The following is a 19,273-nucleotide window of genomic DNA, read 5'->3' as shown; positions in this document are numbered from 1 at the left end:
GATTTCATTTCAATTAAACAAGACTGCTCAGCTCTGTCCCCCTTGGATCATTGTTGGGCCACTGACTCCAAGTATTATAAACTTAGGCTGTGAGAGGGGTAGGTCCAGTAATGTTCTGGATCTGTAGCTGTTAGTTCCTCTCACGCTGTCAGATAGCGCAGCAAATTCTGGCATGTCTTAAAACATTGTTTGCTAAATACTTCTAATAATTGCAAACAGTCTTCCAAAACCTAACATTGAAGAATAAGCTGCTTACAGCAGGTTTTGCTTCCTGCACATCTGTACAGTGCTGAGTCAGTAAAAAATACGAATATTGCTCTTGTGCTTTCAGAAGATTTGCTGAGAGAGCCCTTCAAATCCTGGTACTTTGCAGTGACACTACATGGAAGTAGAAATTTTAATAATCCTTGAGGTGCAAGTAATTGAGCTAAAACTTATACAACTTTTTTGCTACTAGGGTACTCAATTTACTGTAACAGTTCTCCACTTAGGAATATCTGTCCTTGATTGTTAGAAGAGACTGTTTCAAAATTGGACAATAGAGGTTCTTGTTTTTAATGGAAATATTTTATATTTTTGCCTGTATCATTTCACAGGAAGATGAAGTCTCTATTTCAGAAAATTAATCTTTGGTTGCATATTTTTGTGCCTTGCATTTGAAGGCCACTTAATTATCAACACCTGTCTGTTTCTTAAGACTATTGAAAGGGAGATAAAAATGAGATGGAGTGGCTTATAGAGCAGGAATGTGACATTCCTAGTGGGATTTGCCATCTCTAGCACTGTGATCAAGTAGCATTTGCTAAAATCTGCACCAGGAACAGAAAGGTTATAATTGCAGAAAACTCTACAACTGGATTCAGGAAACTAAATCAATGTAAAAAATTATTTCCATGCAGATGAGAGAAGCTGATCATTTAACTTTAACCCCTCTGGGTTTACAACATGGTGTAAGATCAAGAGCATCTGCCATAGGTGCGATGGGCGATGGATGTGACAGCTGTAAGTTTAACTCTAAATTCCTTTCACCTTTTGTGATCTTCAGTATAAAAATACTAAAATGTTCTCCCTTTCTCCCATTTTCTTTTACTGTAGATTTTTTATTTGAAAGCTAAGCCTTTCTCAGGTGGTTCTTTGTTTAGGAAGGATGTGGATTTGTGCTGGTGGAAGTCTGCTTTTACCTTTTCACCTTTATGTACTGGAAGGGAGACACAGGGGTTTATTGTGTCCTGACAACTACAGTGCTTTCTCTGCTCCTAAAGGCAACTTAAAACACTTTTACTTTTTTAAGTTAGTTGAGATCTCAACCCACCTGACCCTGCATTCAAACTAGCAGAAGAAATTATGGTTATTTTGCAAGAGGTTAGGCTGGTTTTGAGTTCTTTTCATCTTTGTGACACTTTTGGGGGGCTGTCTCTTTTTCCAGATACCACCTCAAATTTGGCAGCTAAACTAAAGCAGGAGCTACAAACATCAGAGCACCTTGATGCTGGTTTCGTGGCTTATCTGCAGCACCGTGGAATGTTTCCAGATATTATGGAGTCGGTGAGACAGATGGAAATACTTTCACCACAGATGAAGGTAATATATGATTAATAAAAGTGTACCAGCAAATGAAAACAGCAAAATGAAATGCTAATATAAAATAGAGTTAGCTGCTACCTTTACACTGTAAACTGTTCTGTAATGGTTTAAACTTCAAGTTGATTATGGTTCTTGAGTAATTTTTTGATGTCTCATGTGACAAATTTACTGATATTTGTCTTGCTTGAACTTGCTGGAATTGAAAAAGTTTTGCACTGGTGATGTTCCAGAATATGGCAGTACAAGGACTGACTGATCTGTTATGTGGGTTTGTCTTGGAGGCTTTACAGAAAGCTGTTTGATAAAGCTTAGCTAGCTGACATCCTGCTCCCCTGCATATTCCTGGCATTCTGATGTGATGGAGAGCTGTGGAAACACCACTAAAAGGTGTGGAGGGATCTTTCAGAGTCAGTTCAAGGAGCATGAAGAATATACAGAAGACTAAGCAGTGATTGCTTATTCTAGTCAGCAAGGCAAGTTTAAGAAAATATATGCCAGGGGCTCTTTGGTGTTGCAGCTGAACAAGCTCTTAGCCATTCCAGGAATTCTAGCTGGTGAAAGGGAGAAATTCAGTGCTCCAAATCATCTCATCTGTGAGGCTGGTGAGAAGTACCTGGGTAAGTGCAGTAGCCTCCAGGGAGTTTGAATACTTGAAGGAGCTTGAGTAATAAGAAGTGGAAGAAATACACTTCCTTAAGAGGCAGCATTGACTTTGTAACATGTTGAGAAGATTCTTTCAGCTTGCTCACCAAAATGAAAGAACTGTGCAATGAAGGAAGGCTGTGCAAGGGGAAGGTAAGCCTGAATTTCTACTCAAGCTGACTGACTCAAGGAACTCACAGGGGGAAGGACACTGGACCTTTAACCTCTGCTTGGGCAGGAGGAGGAACCTCTGAAGTGCCCCTTCATAACAGGCTTGATGTTCTGGGTCTGGAGAATTAAGAGCACATTCAGTTACTGACATGATCCAGGAAAAGCCAACCATGCAAAGCTGATGCAACCACCTGCTTGTGTTAGAACCAGTGCCACCAGAAAAGCATGAAGTATTAGTAATTGGAGATTCCTTACTGCGAGTCACTGAAGCACCCATTGGCTGTCCAGACAATGTCTCTAGGAAAGTTTGCTGCTTACCAAGAGCTTGTATTCATGATACCACTGAGAGGCTGCCAAGCCTGGTGAGCCCTACAGATTATCATCTGCTTCTACTGTTTTGTGTAGGGTCTAACAATACTGTAACAAGGCAGCCTGGAACCATCAAAGGAGACTGTATGTCCCTCCAATGAATGTTGGGCTGTGTAGCTGGTGCTGTACTCAAGGTTTTGGATTGGATCATCAATCTGGACTTTAGTGTCTGTAAGATCTGAGTGCATATTCCAGTACTGAATGTTTAGTTTGAACCCTTTATTGTGCTTCTGTTCTTAGTGTTTACTAAAGTTTTTCACTGCATAGCATTGGCTCTTGAAATTACCACCATTTTGATTCCAGTGACAGAAAAGCCACTCAAGTTGGTTCCAAAGTTAAGTCATTCAAAAAAGTGCAAAGAAAGAATATGAAGAGTTAAAGCTCAATACTCTGTGTTGTTGTTGTTGTTGCTACAATGAGTAGCATCAGCAGCAGTTCCAGGTCGAGGCTGGGACCTGTAGAAAGGGACTCAACCTCCAGTGACCTTCCTTGAAAAGAGACCAGGAAACATCTGTGCATGATGTAATAGTTTGTCAACAGGGAATTTATTTAAAAGATACTACTTTGCCTGGAATGTCAGAGGAAACAATTTCCACTGTGTAAATTATTAAGACTGATTATTCTGGGAGATGTTATTTCTACATAATCTGCTAAATTAAGCCAAGGTTGTCCTAATATGTAATTCAGTTTTCTGCTATCACTGGAGTTTAGTGTGACATGGCTTCAGACCTCATAGAATCTAAATAGTTCAGAAACAGCAAAGATAAAGTACAGTCCTAATCACAGGACTTAATTGCACAGTAGCATGTTAATGTCCACAGCAATACAATACTCTGGCCATGGCTGCCATTTGTGCTGCAGGATTTAAGAAGACAGTGGCTGCTGTATTCTCAAATACTGATCTGAGATGTTAGGAGATAAAAATGCTCTGGGAACTGTTGGCTCACTCTGCACATGGGTGTGGGGATGTGTGTTCTTAATTTATGCAGCATGCCAAATAGCAGGGCAGACCTGTGGGTTTTTACCTGTACCACAGCCTCAGATGGCCTTCTTTTTATTGTCTGGTGCTCTCCCTGCTCTTACACTGCCAGGATGCTGGTGCCTCTTTCCTAATATTATGCATTGGTTGTGGTTTTTTTTCTTTCTCAGACTCTTCTGAAGATGGTCTATGAGGAGAGCCGCAAAATACTGGCTTTGTCAGAGCATCCCTTTGGTTTTAGGGAGCTGCAAAATGTGCCTCAGAGCAGAGCAGCAGTGGAGGGGTGGCAGAAGGAGGGCCTAGCCCTGCTGGATGCCATTCAGTCACTGAAGGATTTCCTTAGCAAGGTGGCAGACAGAGGAGACAAGGTATGGCAATAAAAATAGCCTTTAAAGCAAGGTAACCAATTCTTTTATTATATATAGAAAAGTATATTGCTATCTAGTTAGTGTCTGTGTGTGTGTGTATGTGTGAGGACAAGGGACTTTTTTCTTTCTGAGATTTTAACAGGCCTCTTTAAACACCTTTGGTCTGCTTAAATTAACAGCTGGGTATACTCTTACGCAGCAATGATACATGTTACAGTGGGTTAGAGATTGAGACAGATGCCATTCAAGGACAAAATACCTTTCATTTTAACAGGAACATTCCAGTGTTGCTGCTGACTGGAGAGGAGAACTTCTGCAAGCAGTGCAGAGTGTGCTTGAGAAGGAGAGAAACATGTTGCAAATTGACTTCAAGTCTCGCTTCTCCAGTCCCGGGTCTGGTGATGACAGTTCATTACTGGAAAAAATTGAGTATATCATGAAACAACAAGTAAGAAAACCTCTTAAAGTGTTATGCTCATGAAGAACTTCTTCTACTGCCCCATGTTTTTGAAAGGTTTTTAGGGTTTTGTTGCTTCTGTTGTTATATTTTGTGCATTAATCCAGGCTATGTGGGTTCAATAGGCTGTTATAGTCTGTGTCTTGGTACCTGTTTTCCCAAACTTTGTACACTGTGATAAAAAGTCTGCTGGTTATTTTAACAGGCACCCAGAAAAAATAGTGGCCTAGAGATTGTGATAATGACAAGGAAATGTTTGATAGGAAGGGAAGGAGGGGAAAAAATTCCATTTAGAGCTTCACAGACTTCTCTTGCCAAGGGTGTATATTGAGCAAACTCTGAATTGGTTTTGGATTTTTTTTGCTGATAATATTTGTGTTTTAGTTTTCAGACCAGATAGTTTGTCATAACTATGATGTATAAACTATTATTAATAAACTGTTACTCTTCTTGTAATCTAGTGAAGTAGGGTTTTTCTTTTTTACTTAATGTTAACATGAAGCACGAACCTTGTAATTTGAAGTTGCCTCCATATAAAACATGTACTGCAAGGATTTCTCTAGGATCTACCTTTGTAGGATGGACGGGAATAGCCTTGTAGATTCACTAGCCCTTGGTTCATTTTCAGGAGGAACAGAGGCAGATGGTTGTGGAGCACCTCTTCTCTTCAGACCGGAACAGCTTGCTGTCTGAAATCCAGGACCTGCGAGCTCAGCTGCGCATGACACACCTGCAGAACCAGGAGAAGCTGCAGCAATTGCAGGAGACCCTCACCAATGCAGAAGATCATGGGAGCAAACAGGAACACCAGCTTCGGAGGAAAGGTGGTAGTCCCCAACTTCTTGTTATCTCTGCTTCTGTGTCAGTTCTTTCCTTTTCTTTTTTTTGCTTAGGAGATAAAAGGCAAAATAAGATTGCTTTGCAAAGAGGCAGATGCTGTGCAATCCTTCAGTTTTACTAATGCACTGAGGTTCCCTAGGATTTTGGCAGAGGAAGGATTTTTTAATTCTTTTTGTTTTAGTAGTTTAAAAACAAAAACAAACAACAGAGCAAAGAGAAGCTTTAAAATAACCCAAAGCAGCAGAACTGAAGGGTGATTCTTGGTTAAATAGTGTGTACATGTAGAGAACTCAGCAAGGATAGTGAAATACCCTTGTTGGTTTTTAGGAAATAATTTTAATATATATAATGTTTGCTAGTAAATGGGTGGGTTTGCTTAATGAGATTTAGAATCCAATAGGAACAGTTTAGTTGCAGTATATTGCAGTAGTTCTGATAATCTCAAGCAGCTTTCATACTATTCTCAATTTGTCTGGTCTACTAGCAGTGTGTATGTGCATCTTTCTGCTGATTCAACATGTTTGAAAAGAAAGGAGTTCTCCAGAGAACACTTAATTGCAGCTGATTCTCCTCTCACACAAACACATCCCTCCCCAGTTTGAACCAGTGTAACAGATAATGTTGTCAAGTTATCTGTAATAAAAATAATATTTAACATTTTATTTTCCTAGTTGAATTGCTAGAATATAAACTCCAGCAGGAAAAATCTATTGTAAGTGACATGCAGAGCACCCTGTCTGAGGAGCAGAAAAAAGCCTCTGAAACACAGGATCTCTTGAACCAGGAAAAAGCAGCCCTGAAATCAGAACTTTATGGAAGTAAGCAAGAGAACACGAGGCTGCAGAAATCCCTTGAAGAGCTTCAGAGGGAAATAAACCAGTTACGGTGAGAAGCAGACTTATTAACTTATTTTATTTAACACCAGGTCTAAAAAAGCTCCATATATCCATTTATCTAGATAATTGGATCCGAAAATGGCTTAGTACTTGGAAACACAGGCAGGAAAACTAACCTCTTTCACTTTGCACAGATATGTTCATTTTTCTTTACTACCTGCTTAAAACTATTTTTCAATTCCAGTTCTCATATTTACCTTTTCTGTAGCCTAGACTGAGAAGGCTGTGGAAACACGTGCATGTTGTAGGGGTGTATTACAAGTGAACAGACTAGATGTACCCACTCCTGCAGCGTTGGTCTCAGTCCCTTGGTTGGCACTTCTGTCTGCCTGTCACTGTGTCTGTGCTTTGGTTTTTTTTCTTCTTCCCTTGCCCGCCCGTATTCCTAATTCCTGGTGCATGCCAATGTTTTTTTTCCCTCTCACAGGACAACAGTTTTGCTCTGCCAGGATAGCTGACTTCTCCAGATCTCTTGATTCTACCTAGACTAGTTCTAGCTTTGCTTGCAGGGAGGTAAATGTTTTCATATGCCAAAGAGCTGCGACTGGGAAACTGACCCTCTTTAGAATGAACTGAGGCCATCTTAAAGAAACAAGTCAATAGACCAACTCACAAAAAGTAACCCAAAATGTCTTGCCTGCGTTGTTGGTGAGGGATGTTCCGTTCTGAAGACAGATAGAGGTGTCCTTTTGAACTCTGCAGGTTTGAATTGGAAAAAAAAGAAAAGGATTTGGCAGCTGCACTTGAAGACTTAGGGGCGGAACAGCTGAAGAAAACGGAGCTACAGGGTCTGTTTGAGGAGCAGCACCTTCAGCATAAGAAAGCAGAAGATGAAAAGACAAAGGCTTTGGAGGTAATGACTTGTCAGTTCACCTCCTTTGGTGCATGGAGTTAACTAGCAAGTTATTTTTGCTGTCTTTTTCATGTCCAATATGTTTTGTTTATAACTGTTTTTAAAAAAACCCAAACTTCTACTGAACATGCACAGCATGTATTTTGTTTTCACAGAATTAAAGCTTTCAGTTATCCTTCTTAATTGCATATGCAGAAATAGCAGGAGTTGTATGCTTTTCTCCTCCCCCCCATATCTTATTAGTGTTTTCAGAGCCTTATGCTTTCACATTTTAACCAGTTTTGTACTGCCCTGCACTGTGTAGGAGAGCCAGGTTCTACAGTTGTGTAATTTGCATCCTTTATGCCAGGGCAAATGTGCTACCAGGATGATGTGATGTGTATGATCAACTGAGGTTGTAAGGAAAACCACTCAATGACATATATGCTTGGCAGAAATTACCTGGGGCCTTTCCTAGATAACATGTATTTTTGGAGGTTAACCAAAGTCTGGTTTTGTTCCCTTATTTCGGAACTGAACAGCAAATAATTGAACAGCTTTCTCTCTTGACACTGCAATGACAGTTCTTGTAAAAGGCCTAGATTGACTGGAAAAGGGAAGAAAAACTTTAATTTTAGAAACTAAAGCCAAACTCTATCAGATAACTCCAAAACAATCCTAGTTAAATGCCCTAAGTGAGGAAACACAATTCTGACCTATTTACTTGTAGTCTGACCTCTCATGTCCTCTTTCTGGTATGTGTTTAGGTAGATGGTTTTTGTCTGCTGGGATTTTTGTTACTACCTGCATGGTAGGACATGGTGCTAACAACTTTTACGAAGACTGGTCATGCAGGGAAGGCAGGGACCATCTCAGTTAAGGCAAAGGGAAAAGCTGATTGCCACAGGTGTCGTTGTACAACAGGTTGAAGCGTTCACAGTTCACATTGTTGCATTCCAAAATCCTGCCTTGAAGCCTTCCTATGGAAAGCTGATGCCACTGAGCATCTGACCTGGCTTTCTAGGAGGTCAGAGGAGAAGTGGTCCTGGCTGGGGAGATAGGGCAGATCCCCCTGCCAGGAGGTCAACACTGCTAGCTCTCACTGTCTGTAAGCACCCTGGGACCGGCTGCAGGTGCTCCCTGTCCTTCTGAAGAAAGGTTGGCTCCCAAAATGGACCTAGGGATGGACTATTTTTATCTGCTTCAAACAGGTGGGCTCAAAAACCCAGAGGTTTTGCATCTTCTCTTATTGCTTAGATTTTTGGTTCTTTTTAAATCAACATGGGTTATTTCTGCTTCAGATGTCACTTATTAAGGGAATGGAGTGATGTATAGAATAGTGATTTCCTAATGAGGGTTTTATCAATTGAAGAAAAAATAATATACCAGCAGATATTTTAACAGTAGAACCTTGGGTTTTGTCACTTGGTGTGACATTGCTAACAAGCAGACTTCTGGCACTTGTAATTAGAAAATTAGACTTGTAATTGTAGATGAAAGTTTGTAACAGCTGAGCTACTTTAGCTCAGCCTTGGATAGAACAGAAGGGTGAAGGTTGCTGTATGCCAGCCTGCTCCACAAATGAGTGTTTGGGCAAGATTATCAAAATGTGCCTCCCCTTCTGAACAGGAGCTGCACGCTGCCTTGGAGCTGCAGTCGGTGCAGAAGAGCCAGCTGGTGGTGTCCCTGCAGCACCAGCAAGTGGTGAACGACAATCTCCGCAAGGAGCTGCAGATCGAGCACTCCCGCTGCGAAGCCTTGCTGGCCCAGGAACAGACCAAACTCTCAGAGCTCCAGAAAAACCTGGATGCTGAGAAACATCGTTCACTGGAGCTCCTGAATTCGTTGAACCACGAACGTGTTTTGACGGAACAGTTGAGCATGAGAGTGAAAGAAGGTGCTTCTTGTCAGCACAGGGAGTCGCTGCTGGAACAGGCCTTTGTTCGAGAGCTCCAAGCCCAGCTGGAAGAGGAGAGGTCCCGAAGTATGGAGCTAGCTGCTGTTATTGAGAAAATGCACCAGAAGGCCCTTCATTCCAGAAGGCAGCTGGAGACTGAAGTGCAGATGTGCTGCCAAGAGACCCAGAGGGAGAGGGAGGTCAGTGACAAACTGCGAGCGGCACTGCAGGCCCTTCAGGGTCAAAAGCAAGAGGTGACCCATTCCTTCGAGGCCCAGAAGGAGAGAGAGGTGAAGCTGAAAACTGATGAGGAACAACTGCAGTTGCTCTTGAAGATGATGGAGGAGCAAAATAAAAGCAAGAAAGAGGAGAGAGAGAGCGAGCGAAGGCAGCAGCAAGAAACAGAGCTAGAGAAACAGAAGGACTGGCAGAGAGATCGAGAGAGGCTGGTAAGAATGTCTCTGCAAGCCTTGCCTGATGCTGAGACAGCCACACACTGGGATCTAACCCTGTGGATTCTGGTTTTTAATTTAAATGTTTGCTCCCCTTAAACAAAGCATTCTGAAAAAGGCCTTGGATGAGCTCTTTTCCTGCATTTCTCAAATACAGCTGTTGTCAGGGGTTTGTGTCTGGGTTTAGTGTTGCTGGAAGTTGATCTTTACATCTTTGCCTGTGCTGGGAGCTGCTGGTTGTTAACAGAGAGAGAAGAACGTGGCTTCTCCATCCATTACAAAATACAGAACAGAACCAAACTTGGTTTCATGTCAATGCCCTTATTTTCAGCTAAGCTCCTATGTAAGGTTTGTCACAGTATCAATTTCACCCTTCCTTTTCTCAGCTCCTTCACTTTCATTGGAGGAGGAGGGAGGCTTTGCAGGCTCTCCTGAGCCTTGTCAGTGGCCACATCTGGAAATGGATGGAGAAAATGTCCACTCCAAAGCCATTAAATGGCTTCCTGATGGCTCTGGAAGGCAGTACTGTAAGCCTTCCCCTGTAAGTGGAACGTGGGTTGAGGAACACTGAGATAGATATGCTAATGAGGTGGGACTCTTTTTTTTTTTAATTTATTTTTTTAATTTATTTTTTTTTTACAGTCTGTGTGTGTATAAAAAGCAAACCCAGAAAACACTTCTCTGTGAGTATGTGTGTATATACTTGTGTGTGTACGTGTGAGATGCAATTGACTACTGCTTATCGTGTTCAAACAGCAAAACTTGGAGTGGCAACACCAGAGGGATGAAGAAAGAATTAAAGAGCTGCAGGAAATCCTGGCAGTGTTGGAAGAAAGAGAAAGAAACCTCCCACCTCCAAACCATCAGCAAGAAGTGTTGTGTCCCTTGAACAAAGATCGAACTGCCAAACAGCTCACAACAAAAGACACTGAAAAACCACATTTGCAACAGCAGCAAGAACAGCTAGAGAAGATAAGGCAGCAGTTGCTTTTTGTAGCTGTGCACCTGAATGAGTTCATATGTAAAACTGTAGATAAGTGAGTATTTGTTCATAAAATAGCAGTTTTCTTTCCATTCGGCTTCTGAGCTTGTGTGGGTCATGGCTGAGAGCCCTGTGCTGAAGGGAGTGGGCAGGATATCTGCTTACAAGACTCAGCCTTGTGTGAAACCATGGTTTTGTGGTGGCAACAGGCTCTAGTTATTGTCATGGCACTGCAGCCATTCCCACTAGAAGCTTGTATGCCTGCATTGGAACTATATCTGTGAAGTGGCCCTGCTTAAAAAGAACCACTGAATAAAACCCAAACACCCCTACTGTAGAGTTGTTTGGTAGTTTGGCAACTGCAGCATAGACTGCAATCAAAATAACAGGCTAATTGAGACATCTACAAGATTAGAATGGGAAACCCCATTCAGCATGGCAGGGAAGAGCTAGGGGTCAGGAATGCATGGCCAAGTAGCAGTGATTTCTTATTTCTTTGGTGCAGTCTGAATTTGTATGATAGAATTGCAGACTGGTGTGAAATAGAGATGCTTGAATAAACCCTATGTGGCATCATTTAGAAAGTCTACTCTTAAAATTAACAAAACTTGCTAATTTCTGTGTGTGTTCCTAATATTTTGTGTGATGCATAGTGCATAAGTGCAGCCTTAAAACATAAAAAGTGGGGAGAAGGAATCAAATGTATATCAACATTACTGTAAATAAGCTTGGTACTGAAAAAGTGTTTCTGTTTAACAGAACAGTTAACGATTGGTCTGCATCAAATGATGAAGCTGTAGCCTCTTTACTGCAGACATTAAAGGAACTAAAATCAGAGTTATTGTCCCCTCCTGCATCTCAGGTAAGGAAAACAGCTTATCTTTGTGGATTATCATAAGTTGTTCTGTATTCTTTGGGTTGCAGTACACATTTTTTGGTTGCAGATTGATTTTGGGATTCCTTTTTTGGCAAAACATTCCATGGAAAATTGTTTTGCCTTGGAGATGGGAAAAAGATGTGCTCTTGTACTCACACTGTCATTGTATTAACGTATTTTATTATCAGACTCTTGCTTTTTTGTTGTATTGTAGAGTCTGCTTTTTTTTCTCCCTAGATATGTAATATGTCCGAGGATATCAAACCTTGGGATGTGTTGCTGCTGCTTTTGGCTGCATCCAGAGACAGTTGTTTTCCAGGAAATTGTCAAGTAATTTTCAAGAAGTGCAGTAGTGTTTTGTCATCTCAGGAGGGGTGGTTTGGCTGATGTTTGCAGTATTGCAAATATTTTAAACTAACCTAGGGAGTATCAAAGACTTGAGCTCAGATCTATTGATACAAAATACATCATAAAACCACAGATTTTAGATTCCATCTTGTTCACCAGATAACTTTGCTCCATCATTTATGCCTTTCTCTTGTAAAGAAAGAAATCTTCAACCACATTTCAGCCAAAACGTTGGGATTTAGGGCTAACAGTCCTGACTCTTGTTTGATTCAGCCTCTCTCTATTCCCTCACCTGCTTGAGAGCAGATCCCCAGAAAACATACCTTAGAGAAAGAGTTCTGACTGCTTGGTACACAAGAGGCTTTTGTAACTTGTGTTGTTGTCGTGTGCTCTGTGAGACAAGCCTGGTGTCTGACAAGCTGGTTTGGCACAGTGCAAGCTCTCCCTCTCACTGCTTACAAAATACAATAAATATTTTCCTTCTGTTGCCTGTGCAACCACTTAGGTGGTTGCCAAATGGATCATCTCCAGCCTTGAGGAGGGAGATGAAACTCTTCCCAAGTAGGTGTTCGTGGAGTTATATTGGTTAAGCCTTCCTCTCACAAAGCTTTAGAGCTTCTCTGCTGCAGAGAAAATGCTCAGAGAGCCAGTGGGGGGAACCAGATAATCTTATGGCTTGATCTAAATCTGACTTAGCAGAACTCCCTCCAGAGCTGAGCTGTTTTTCTGGCTTAGCTCCCTCCCAAGTTTTTACTCTACTGGAAAGAAAAGAATAGTTTGGGTTGTTTGTTTTTCCTTTCTTCTGTGCTACAAAATCTGTTGCAAATGCTTTTCACAACTTGTAGCTTTTCCAGGCTCTCATCACCATCAATTAGCAGGCCTCTTAACATTAAGCCAGTGAATGCCCAGCAAGCCCTTCTTCAGTTGGACCAGACTTTGCAATTGCCTCCTCCAGAGACTATGACCATGCTAAAATAAAGGAACTCACATTTTCTGACTTAAGGCCTGTTTAACAAAGAGAGTTGAGTGGAGCCCTCTAATGAGCCTTTCTGTAGCTCAGAGAGCTCGATATCCATTCTCATGTCAGCACTAACAGTCCCTCCTCTCCTCCCTCTTTTTGCCTGGCTTTGATTTTTTTAATTTTTTTTTTTCCAGAATCACCTTTTGTTTCAGTGTCTTCTATGAATTCCTCCTTCCCTTAAGGTACTGAACTACACGCTCTGGAGACCAAAGGATTTTACTGCTGTTACCTCCCTGAGTTACGATAAATTGGGAACTGTTAGGCAGGGGAAACTGGCAAAAGGCCAAATGAGAAATCTTTGCCAAAATGAATATGGAGTCAACTGGTTAATCAAATGCCAGCTGGTGTAGTAGAAATCAAATGCATTGATGCGTCGTGTAGAACCCCTTCAGGTACCACAAGGATCTGTGCTGCCTTCAAGTTTGAGCTTTTGTAGGTCTGTAAAATGTCTAGGATGGTGGGACTGTGGTCCTTACTGGGATGCTTGCTGAAGGCCCTATATAAAGCATAAAATCATGGAATCCCAGACTGGTTTGGGTTGGAAGGGACCTTAAAGACCATCTAGTCCCACCCCCTGCATGGGCAGGGACACCTCTCACCAGCCCAGGCTGCTCCAAGCCCCATCCAACCTGCCCTTCAACACTGCCAGGGATGGGGCAGCCACAGCTTCCCTGGGCAACCTGGGCCAGGGTCTCACCACCCTCACAGTGAAGAATTTCTGATATCCAAGCTAAATCAACCCTCTTTCAGTTTAAAGCCATTCCCCCCCTTCAGGCACTGGAAGGTGCTCTAAAGTCTCCCTGGAGCCTTCTCTTCTCCAGACTGAACAGCCCTGTCTCAGCCTGTCTCCAGAGCAGAGCTGCTCCAGCCCTTATCTCTGTCCTTGTTCTGAAAATGCTCTTCTGTCCCATCTCCATGTGTGATACAGCACAACTGCCATGGCAGTGAAATCACATGTAGGGAAAGGCTTTAGTTTATCTTCAGTGTAAAAACCTGGTATTGTATAGAACATCTACGAATTAAATAATGAATAGGGGATCAAGAGTTTAACTTAGACAGAAATAAATACCTTATTTCATAACAATACTAGAGGTAGTGTTAGATTCTTGAAACATTTTTTAGAACTTGTTTTAAATATGCTGAGAAGTTGTGAGCCTTTGCTTTCTGAAATGTTAAAGAAGCTGCAAAGGCTAAAGGCAGGGAGGTAGATTACGTGCTGTGAAGGTATGGATAGCACTGGAATCCCCAGTGTTGCTGTATATATTGCTAGCAGTAAAAGGACTTAGATGGCTGTGGTTTATTAAATTTTATTATTTAAGATTTTTTTAGTTGGCAAGTTGTGCTCTTCATAGAAGATAAACGCATGTGTTAGTGTCTGAAGGTATTAATAAGAAATTGCTCCTGAAAATGTTCAAACTCTGAATAAGGTTGTACTACAATAAGTTGCTTGCAGAAATTGGGTTCAGTTGTGTGTACTGGCTCCTCTAAGGTATGAATTTTATTTCAAGGGATAAAATATTAACAAAAAGTATGTTTTCTCACTCTTGTGATCTGCTGCATCATGCACTGATGTAACTGTTGACCATTACATTGGTAGTTGATACATAGAGGGTTATAAAGGCAGAACTTCGTGAAGAACTGGACCTGGAGTTGTGGGTCTCATTCCTACACGAGATGACTTAGCACAAAACTGAATTTCTCAGAATTTAATGTGATTTTTCAGTTTACTTCTGTAGATTCCTCACAACATGCTTTTATGCCTGCATGTACAGAGACATTTTTCTTTATGCTTTCTGTGTTGCCTGTGGTTGGAGAAGAGAGACAGATGATATCTTTCCATTTCCAAGTGTTTGGGAGACTGTTATTAAAGGGGATAGGATTCCTGTAAAGTGATCAGACAGATCTGTAGAGAAGGGGTAGCTTGATGAACTATTAATTTGATACTTCTTAAGAAGTGCTGCTTGTGTGTTTCAGTTTCCCATCTTAAAGTCGAACATCTGAGTGTCTCTGATTTTCAGGCTCCTTATTTTCATCTTCTAGTTTGTCCATAATGCTGGATTATTACTTAGTTTGAGATGTTTAGCTGTGGAAGTAATGTGCAAAAACCATCAGAGCTCACTTCCTTTGGGTTTCCTTTTTAGCTGAGACCTGCAGATGCTACAGGCTCTGTTCAAGAACTGGAAAGAGACGCTTGGCAGCGCGAGAGAAGTGTTTTGCAGAATGCCCTCAAACAGGCTGAATCTGAACTGGCTAAAGTGACTGCTGAAATTGAAAACAAACCAGTGGCAGAAGCTTCCAGTCCTAAGGTAAAGAGATTGGGATGTCCAGCAGATGGGCTGTCTGAGCTTGGGAGCAAGCAATGCCTTGGCCCTTAGCATGTCCCTGAAACCTTGGGCACTTGGTTTACTTTTCCTGCCTTGCCTGTTGTACAGACTTGCTGTGTGAGGCAAGATCATCAAAACCTCTGGAGACTTCTGCCCTTGGTAGTATTGCTCTTTGGCGTTGCCTAAGAGTTTAATCTCTCATGTAGAACAGGTAATATAGTCATTCAAATTTTTTATATAAATATGGTAAAACTTGCTGTTGCAGAGGAGCCAGGAAATGTACAGCTCAGATTTCTGGGGATATAATTATCTGTCAGATTATGGCATTTAACTTCCACTCACTGCTGTAATCTTTTTCAGTTTCTGTTTTAAATGTGATTTTATAGATGAACAATTTTATGAAGTGCATATTAAATTGGGAATACTCTCCCTGTATGTCCCACATCAGAAAAGTTCCTTTTTAACTTTCTTGGTATTAAACAGGAGCTGGCACCAAAAGTAACCTAGCTCTTTGGAATCTCTTTTTACTCTGGAGTGAGAGGGAGATTCAGATTTCTTGTCTAAGCATTACAATCTCAGACACCCCTTATTTTTAATTTTTCCCCCAAGTCTTAAATTAATTTTATTCCTCTGTTGTATTTGATAAAGATTAACACTGTTTTAGAGTAAAACAGTTTTGCTCTGAGATATTCAGGAGATTGAAGGCAGTCTGAGACTCCAAACTTAGGTGCTTTTTAGCTGTGTGCAGAATTGTTCCACGTGCCTGGATGTTTGAAATGAAGACAGCTTGTTTGTGGCTGGTTTTTTGCACATCAACCAGTAACCATGCCAACATTTTCTAGCCTAGCCAGGATTTCAAAAACATACAGAAATTCAATAGACTTGCTACAAGTTTGGTGTCCAAACTGCCAGAGTGTAATACCACTACTTTTCATCAAGACTGGCCAAGTCACTGTTATGCAAATACTTGCTCAAAAATTTTTATTTTAGAGATAAATGTAAACTGCTTCCCCACTTTATAATTATTAAATAGCTTTCTACAATTTTGTAAAGCGAAATAGGCTTTAGGTACTTGGGCACAACCAAGTTGTTGGAGATATTGCTGGAAAAAGCAACCAAATTCTCTGGGCTTTTCTTGTAGCTAAATCTTAACAGACTGGATTATATTTTACTTGCTCTTTCTTTCTTTCTCCAGTTGCAGAGATTGTATAAGAAGTACCTTAGAGCAGAGAGCTTTAGAAAGGCTCTAGTTTACCAGAAGAAATACCTCTTGCTGCTTCTTGGTGGATTTCAGGACTGTGAGCAAGCAACCCTGTCTCTAATAGCACGTATGGGCATCTACCCCTGCCCTGCAGACCTGCAGGTTCCTGGGTCCCGCTCCCGGCCCTTCACCAAGTTCCGATGCGCAGTCAGGGCCGTCATCGCCGTCTCGCGGTAACGCCACAACGTCACTCTCTTACGGGGTCTTTTCTTGGAAATGTTAGTGGTTTATCCCACGTGAATGTTAAGCAAAAGCTGTCTCCAAGACTAGTTAAAAACGACTTGTTAGCTCTAACTTTGGCCGAGCTGTTGTTTCAGAGTTGGCGCTAATTTGGATGCCTCCGTAAACAGCTGCTTCTGTCGTGAGGGAGACCCAGCTGCAGGGTATTTGAGAATCAGTGCCTAACAATGGCAAACTGACCTCCCTTCAAGCCTGACCCTTATCTGTTTGGACTCACTGGCTTGTCTGTCCTGTACCAGAATAAGATCATCTCATCACTCGTGGTGTTTCCTCTCTTGAATCCTTTGTTTCCTTGGCAATGATTCTGTTGTACTCTGCCAGTATCAAATGGGTTTTGTTTGTCCTTGGGACAATATGCCACCTCATAATGAGTCCACTTTTATGAAAAAAGTAGTTTTAAATGTCATAGGTGATTACTTCTGAGCAATATCCTTGTCTAGGAAAACTAGCAAGGCTCCCAGGAGATGGCATGGGATGGCTTTTAGGCTGTTGTCTTTGATGTGGATGCTGTAATGATAGCAATATCAAAGGATGTAGGAACAGTGGCCTCCGAACTTCTCTTCTGAGGCAGGAAGAGATGCCACAAAACTCTGGAGATTAGGGACAGAGTGCAGGAGCTCTGCCAAAATGAGCAAACCTTTCCAGCACTTAGAGGATCACAGCAGAGTAAAATGGGATAGGCCTTCATTCCAAAGACTGAAGTTGAAGAATTCTTCCTCCCTTCCTGCAAGGATTGTTACTTAAGTTGCTGAATACATTTCATGTCAACAAAGAGTTTAGTGGTAAAATTGAATGCATTTTTGCTTATTTTTAAAGATTGTACATGTTTATTTTATTGCTAAGGTTGAAGTTTTTGGTGAAAAAGTGGAACAAAGTTAGCAGGAAGAGCATACAAGGTGAAACCATTTGTCACAGTGTAGGAGGTAATACAGGTAAGTGTTCTGGACAAATATATTGGTTTAATCAGAATTTCTCTGTAGTGATGCATTTCATTTAAAAACAAAACAAAAAAAATCCCCCAGAAGTGGCAAAATCTGTCTATCTGTTAACACAAATGTGTGTAACCATTTCCTGAACACAGCAATTACCAGTTCACAAGGTCACTGTAAGAAATTACAATGTAAAACTTTCAGAATTTTTAATGTACAGCAATGGCAAACTCCTCTTCTGATCCCTTGATTGACACTCCTCAAGCTGTGAAACTGTGTTCATAAAACTCAGAATTATGTTCTGTACAGTTTGAAGCCTCAGGTTATTCATAAGGCAAGGACAAGTACTGCTAAAATAGTATTAAAACAGATATGTGAATCATCAGAGTAAGTCTTAGAAGTGGTGTATTTGCTAGTGGTACCAGAGGTTAAAAAGGGGTTTGAAGTGCTTCCAAAGGTTCAGAAGAGACTTCCCCTCTGCTGCACTCTCATGAGACCACCCCAAAGTGCTGTGTCCAGTTCTGGAGCCTCCAACACAGAGAGGACATGGAGCTCTTGGAGCGAGTCCAGCAGAGGCCATGAAGATGCTCAGAGGGCTGGAGCAGCTCTGCTCTGGAGACAGGCTGGGAGAGTTGGGGTGTTCAGCCTGGAGACGACTCCAGGGAGACCTTAGAGCACCTTCCAATATGTGAAGGGGGCTCCAGGAAAGCTGAGGAGGGACTTTCTTACAAGGGCATGGAATGATAGGACAAAGGGTTTTAATCTGAAAGAGGGGAGATTTAGTTATGAAGAAGCTCTTTCCTGTGAGGGTGGTGAGACCCTGGCCCAGGTTGCCCAGGGAAGCTGTGGCTGCCCCATCCCTGGCAGTGTTGAAGGGCAGGCTGGATGGGGCTTGGAGCAGCCTGGGCTGGTGGGAGGTGTCCCTGCCTATGGCAGGGGGTTGGAACTGGATGGTCTTTAAGGTCCCTTCCAACCCCAAAACCACTCTGTGATTCTGTGATTTACTTATGGATGTGTTTGTGAGAATTCGAACAAACATCTTAATTCAGTACCCAACACTGTGGAATTGTCCCATTTTATGTAATAAGTCCATCATCTGTGTCTTTTCAACACTAAACAAAATTCAGCTCAAATAGTGCATTTTTTCACTTTTACATAATTTTCACTGTTCTAAGTTACTGGAAGTACTTCATTTTAAAAAGCCCAAACAAATCTCAACAATTTCCTATCTAAAACCAATGTGGTGTGGTTCCTATTTGAGTCCTGAAATGCATGCTGAGCTTCCCTCCTCACTGCAAAATAGCATCTTGTGTTTTGGTTTAAAGGACTTACCAGAAGGGCTTTTTCTTGTTTAAAGAGAACAAAATAACACCTCCCCTCCCAAACCTTCGCCAAAGCAAACAGAAAAATTTCTTCCTTTCTCTGCTGTCTCTAAAGTTTGGAGAGTATAAGTCAACAGTAACATATAGTCAGAGAAACCAACAAGAACTAAAATATCTCAAAAAAATGTTTGTCTTGTAGCAGAACAAACCCCTTTGTGGATATAGCAACAGCTACTGAGAAAGCGTCTGGAGAGAGAAAACAGTGCAAGTTCTCCTTTTGCAGGAAGCAGTTGTTTGGCATTAAAATGTTGAATTTCTGTTAAATCTGGTTTAAACAAACCAACAAACAAACCCCCAAAAAGCAATTAGTTGTAGAAAGTGTATTTTAGATGCATTTAAAAGCAAACACCATTGTACTCTGCTGGAACTCTTGAGGCTCTTATTTATTATGTTTATGATAGCCTATTTTGAATGGTTCCCAG

General features: G+C 41.5%; 1 protein-coding gene across 11 annotated transcripts in view; it reads left to right on the top strand.

The window, feature by feature from the left end:
• PCNT (pericentrin) overlaps nt 1-19,273 on the top strand; it is a 90,306-nt gene that overhangs the window by 66,699 nt on the left and 4,334 nt on the right. For all 11 annotated transcript variants that reach the window (XM_051623757.1, XM_051623765.1, XM_051623764.1 and 8 more), the window contains 13 exons: nt 900-1,002; nt 1,427-1,581; nt 3,916-4,113; nt 4,388-4,561; nt 5,199-5,394; nt 6,082-6,295; nt 7,009-7,159; nt 8,768-9,484; nt 10,244-10,524; nt 11,229-11,331; nt 14,857-15,021; nt 16,235-16,473; nt 17,384-17,472. In XM_051623757.1, coding sequence (XP_051479717.1) covers nt 900-1,002; nt 1,427-1,581; nt 3,916-4,113; nt 4,388-4,561; nt 5,199-5,394; nt 6,082-6,295; nt 7,009-7,159; nt 8,768-9,484; nt 10,244-10,524; nt 11,229-11,331; nt 14,857-15,021; nt 16,235-16,473; nt 17,384-17,472 — 2,785 coding nt within the window. The remainder of the gene's footprint in view (nt 1-899; nt 1,003-1,426; nt 1,582-3,915; nt 4,114-4,387; nt 4,562-5,198; nt 5,395-6,081; nt 6,296-7,008; nt 7,160-8,767; nt 9,485-10,243; nt 10,525-11,228; nt 11,332-14,856; nt 15,022-16,234; nt 16,474-17,383; nt 17,473-19,273) is intronic.

The sequence above is a fragment of the Apus apus genome, chromosome 6 (genome assembly GCF_020740795.1).
Source record: "Apus apus isolate bApuApu2 chromosome 6, bApuApu2.pri.cur, whole genome shotgun sequence".
Classification (NCBI taxonomy): Eukaryota; Metazoa; Chordata; class Aves; order Apodiformes; family Apodidae; genus Apus; species Apus apus.
The sequence above is the reverse complement of the archived record's forward strand: the minus strand, read 5'-3'. Positions and strand labels throughout refer to the sequence as shown.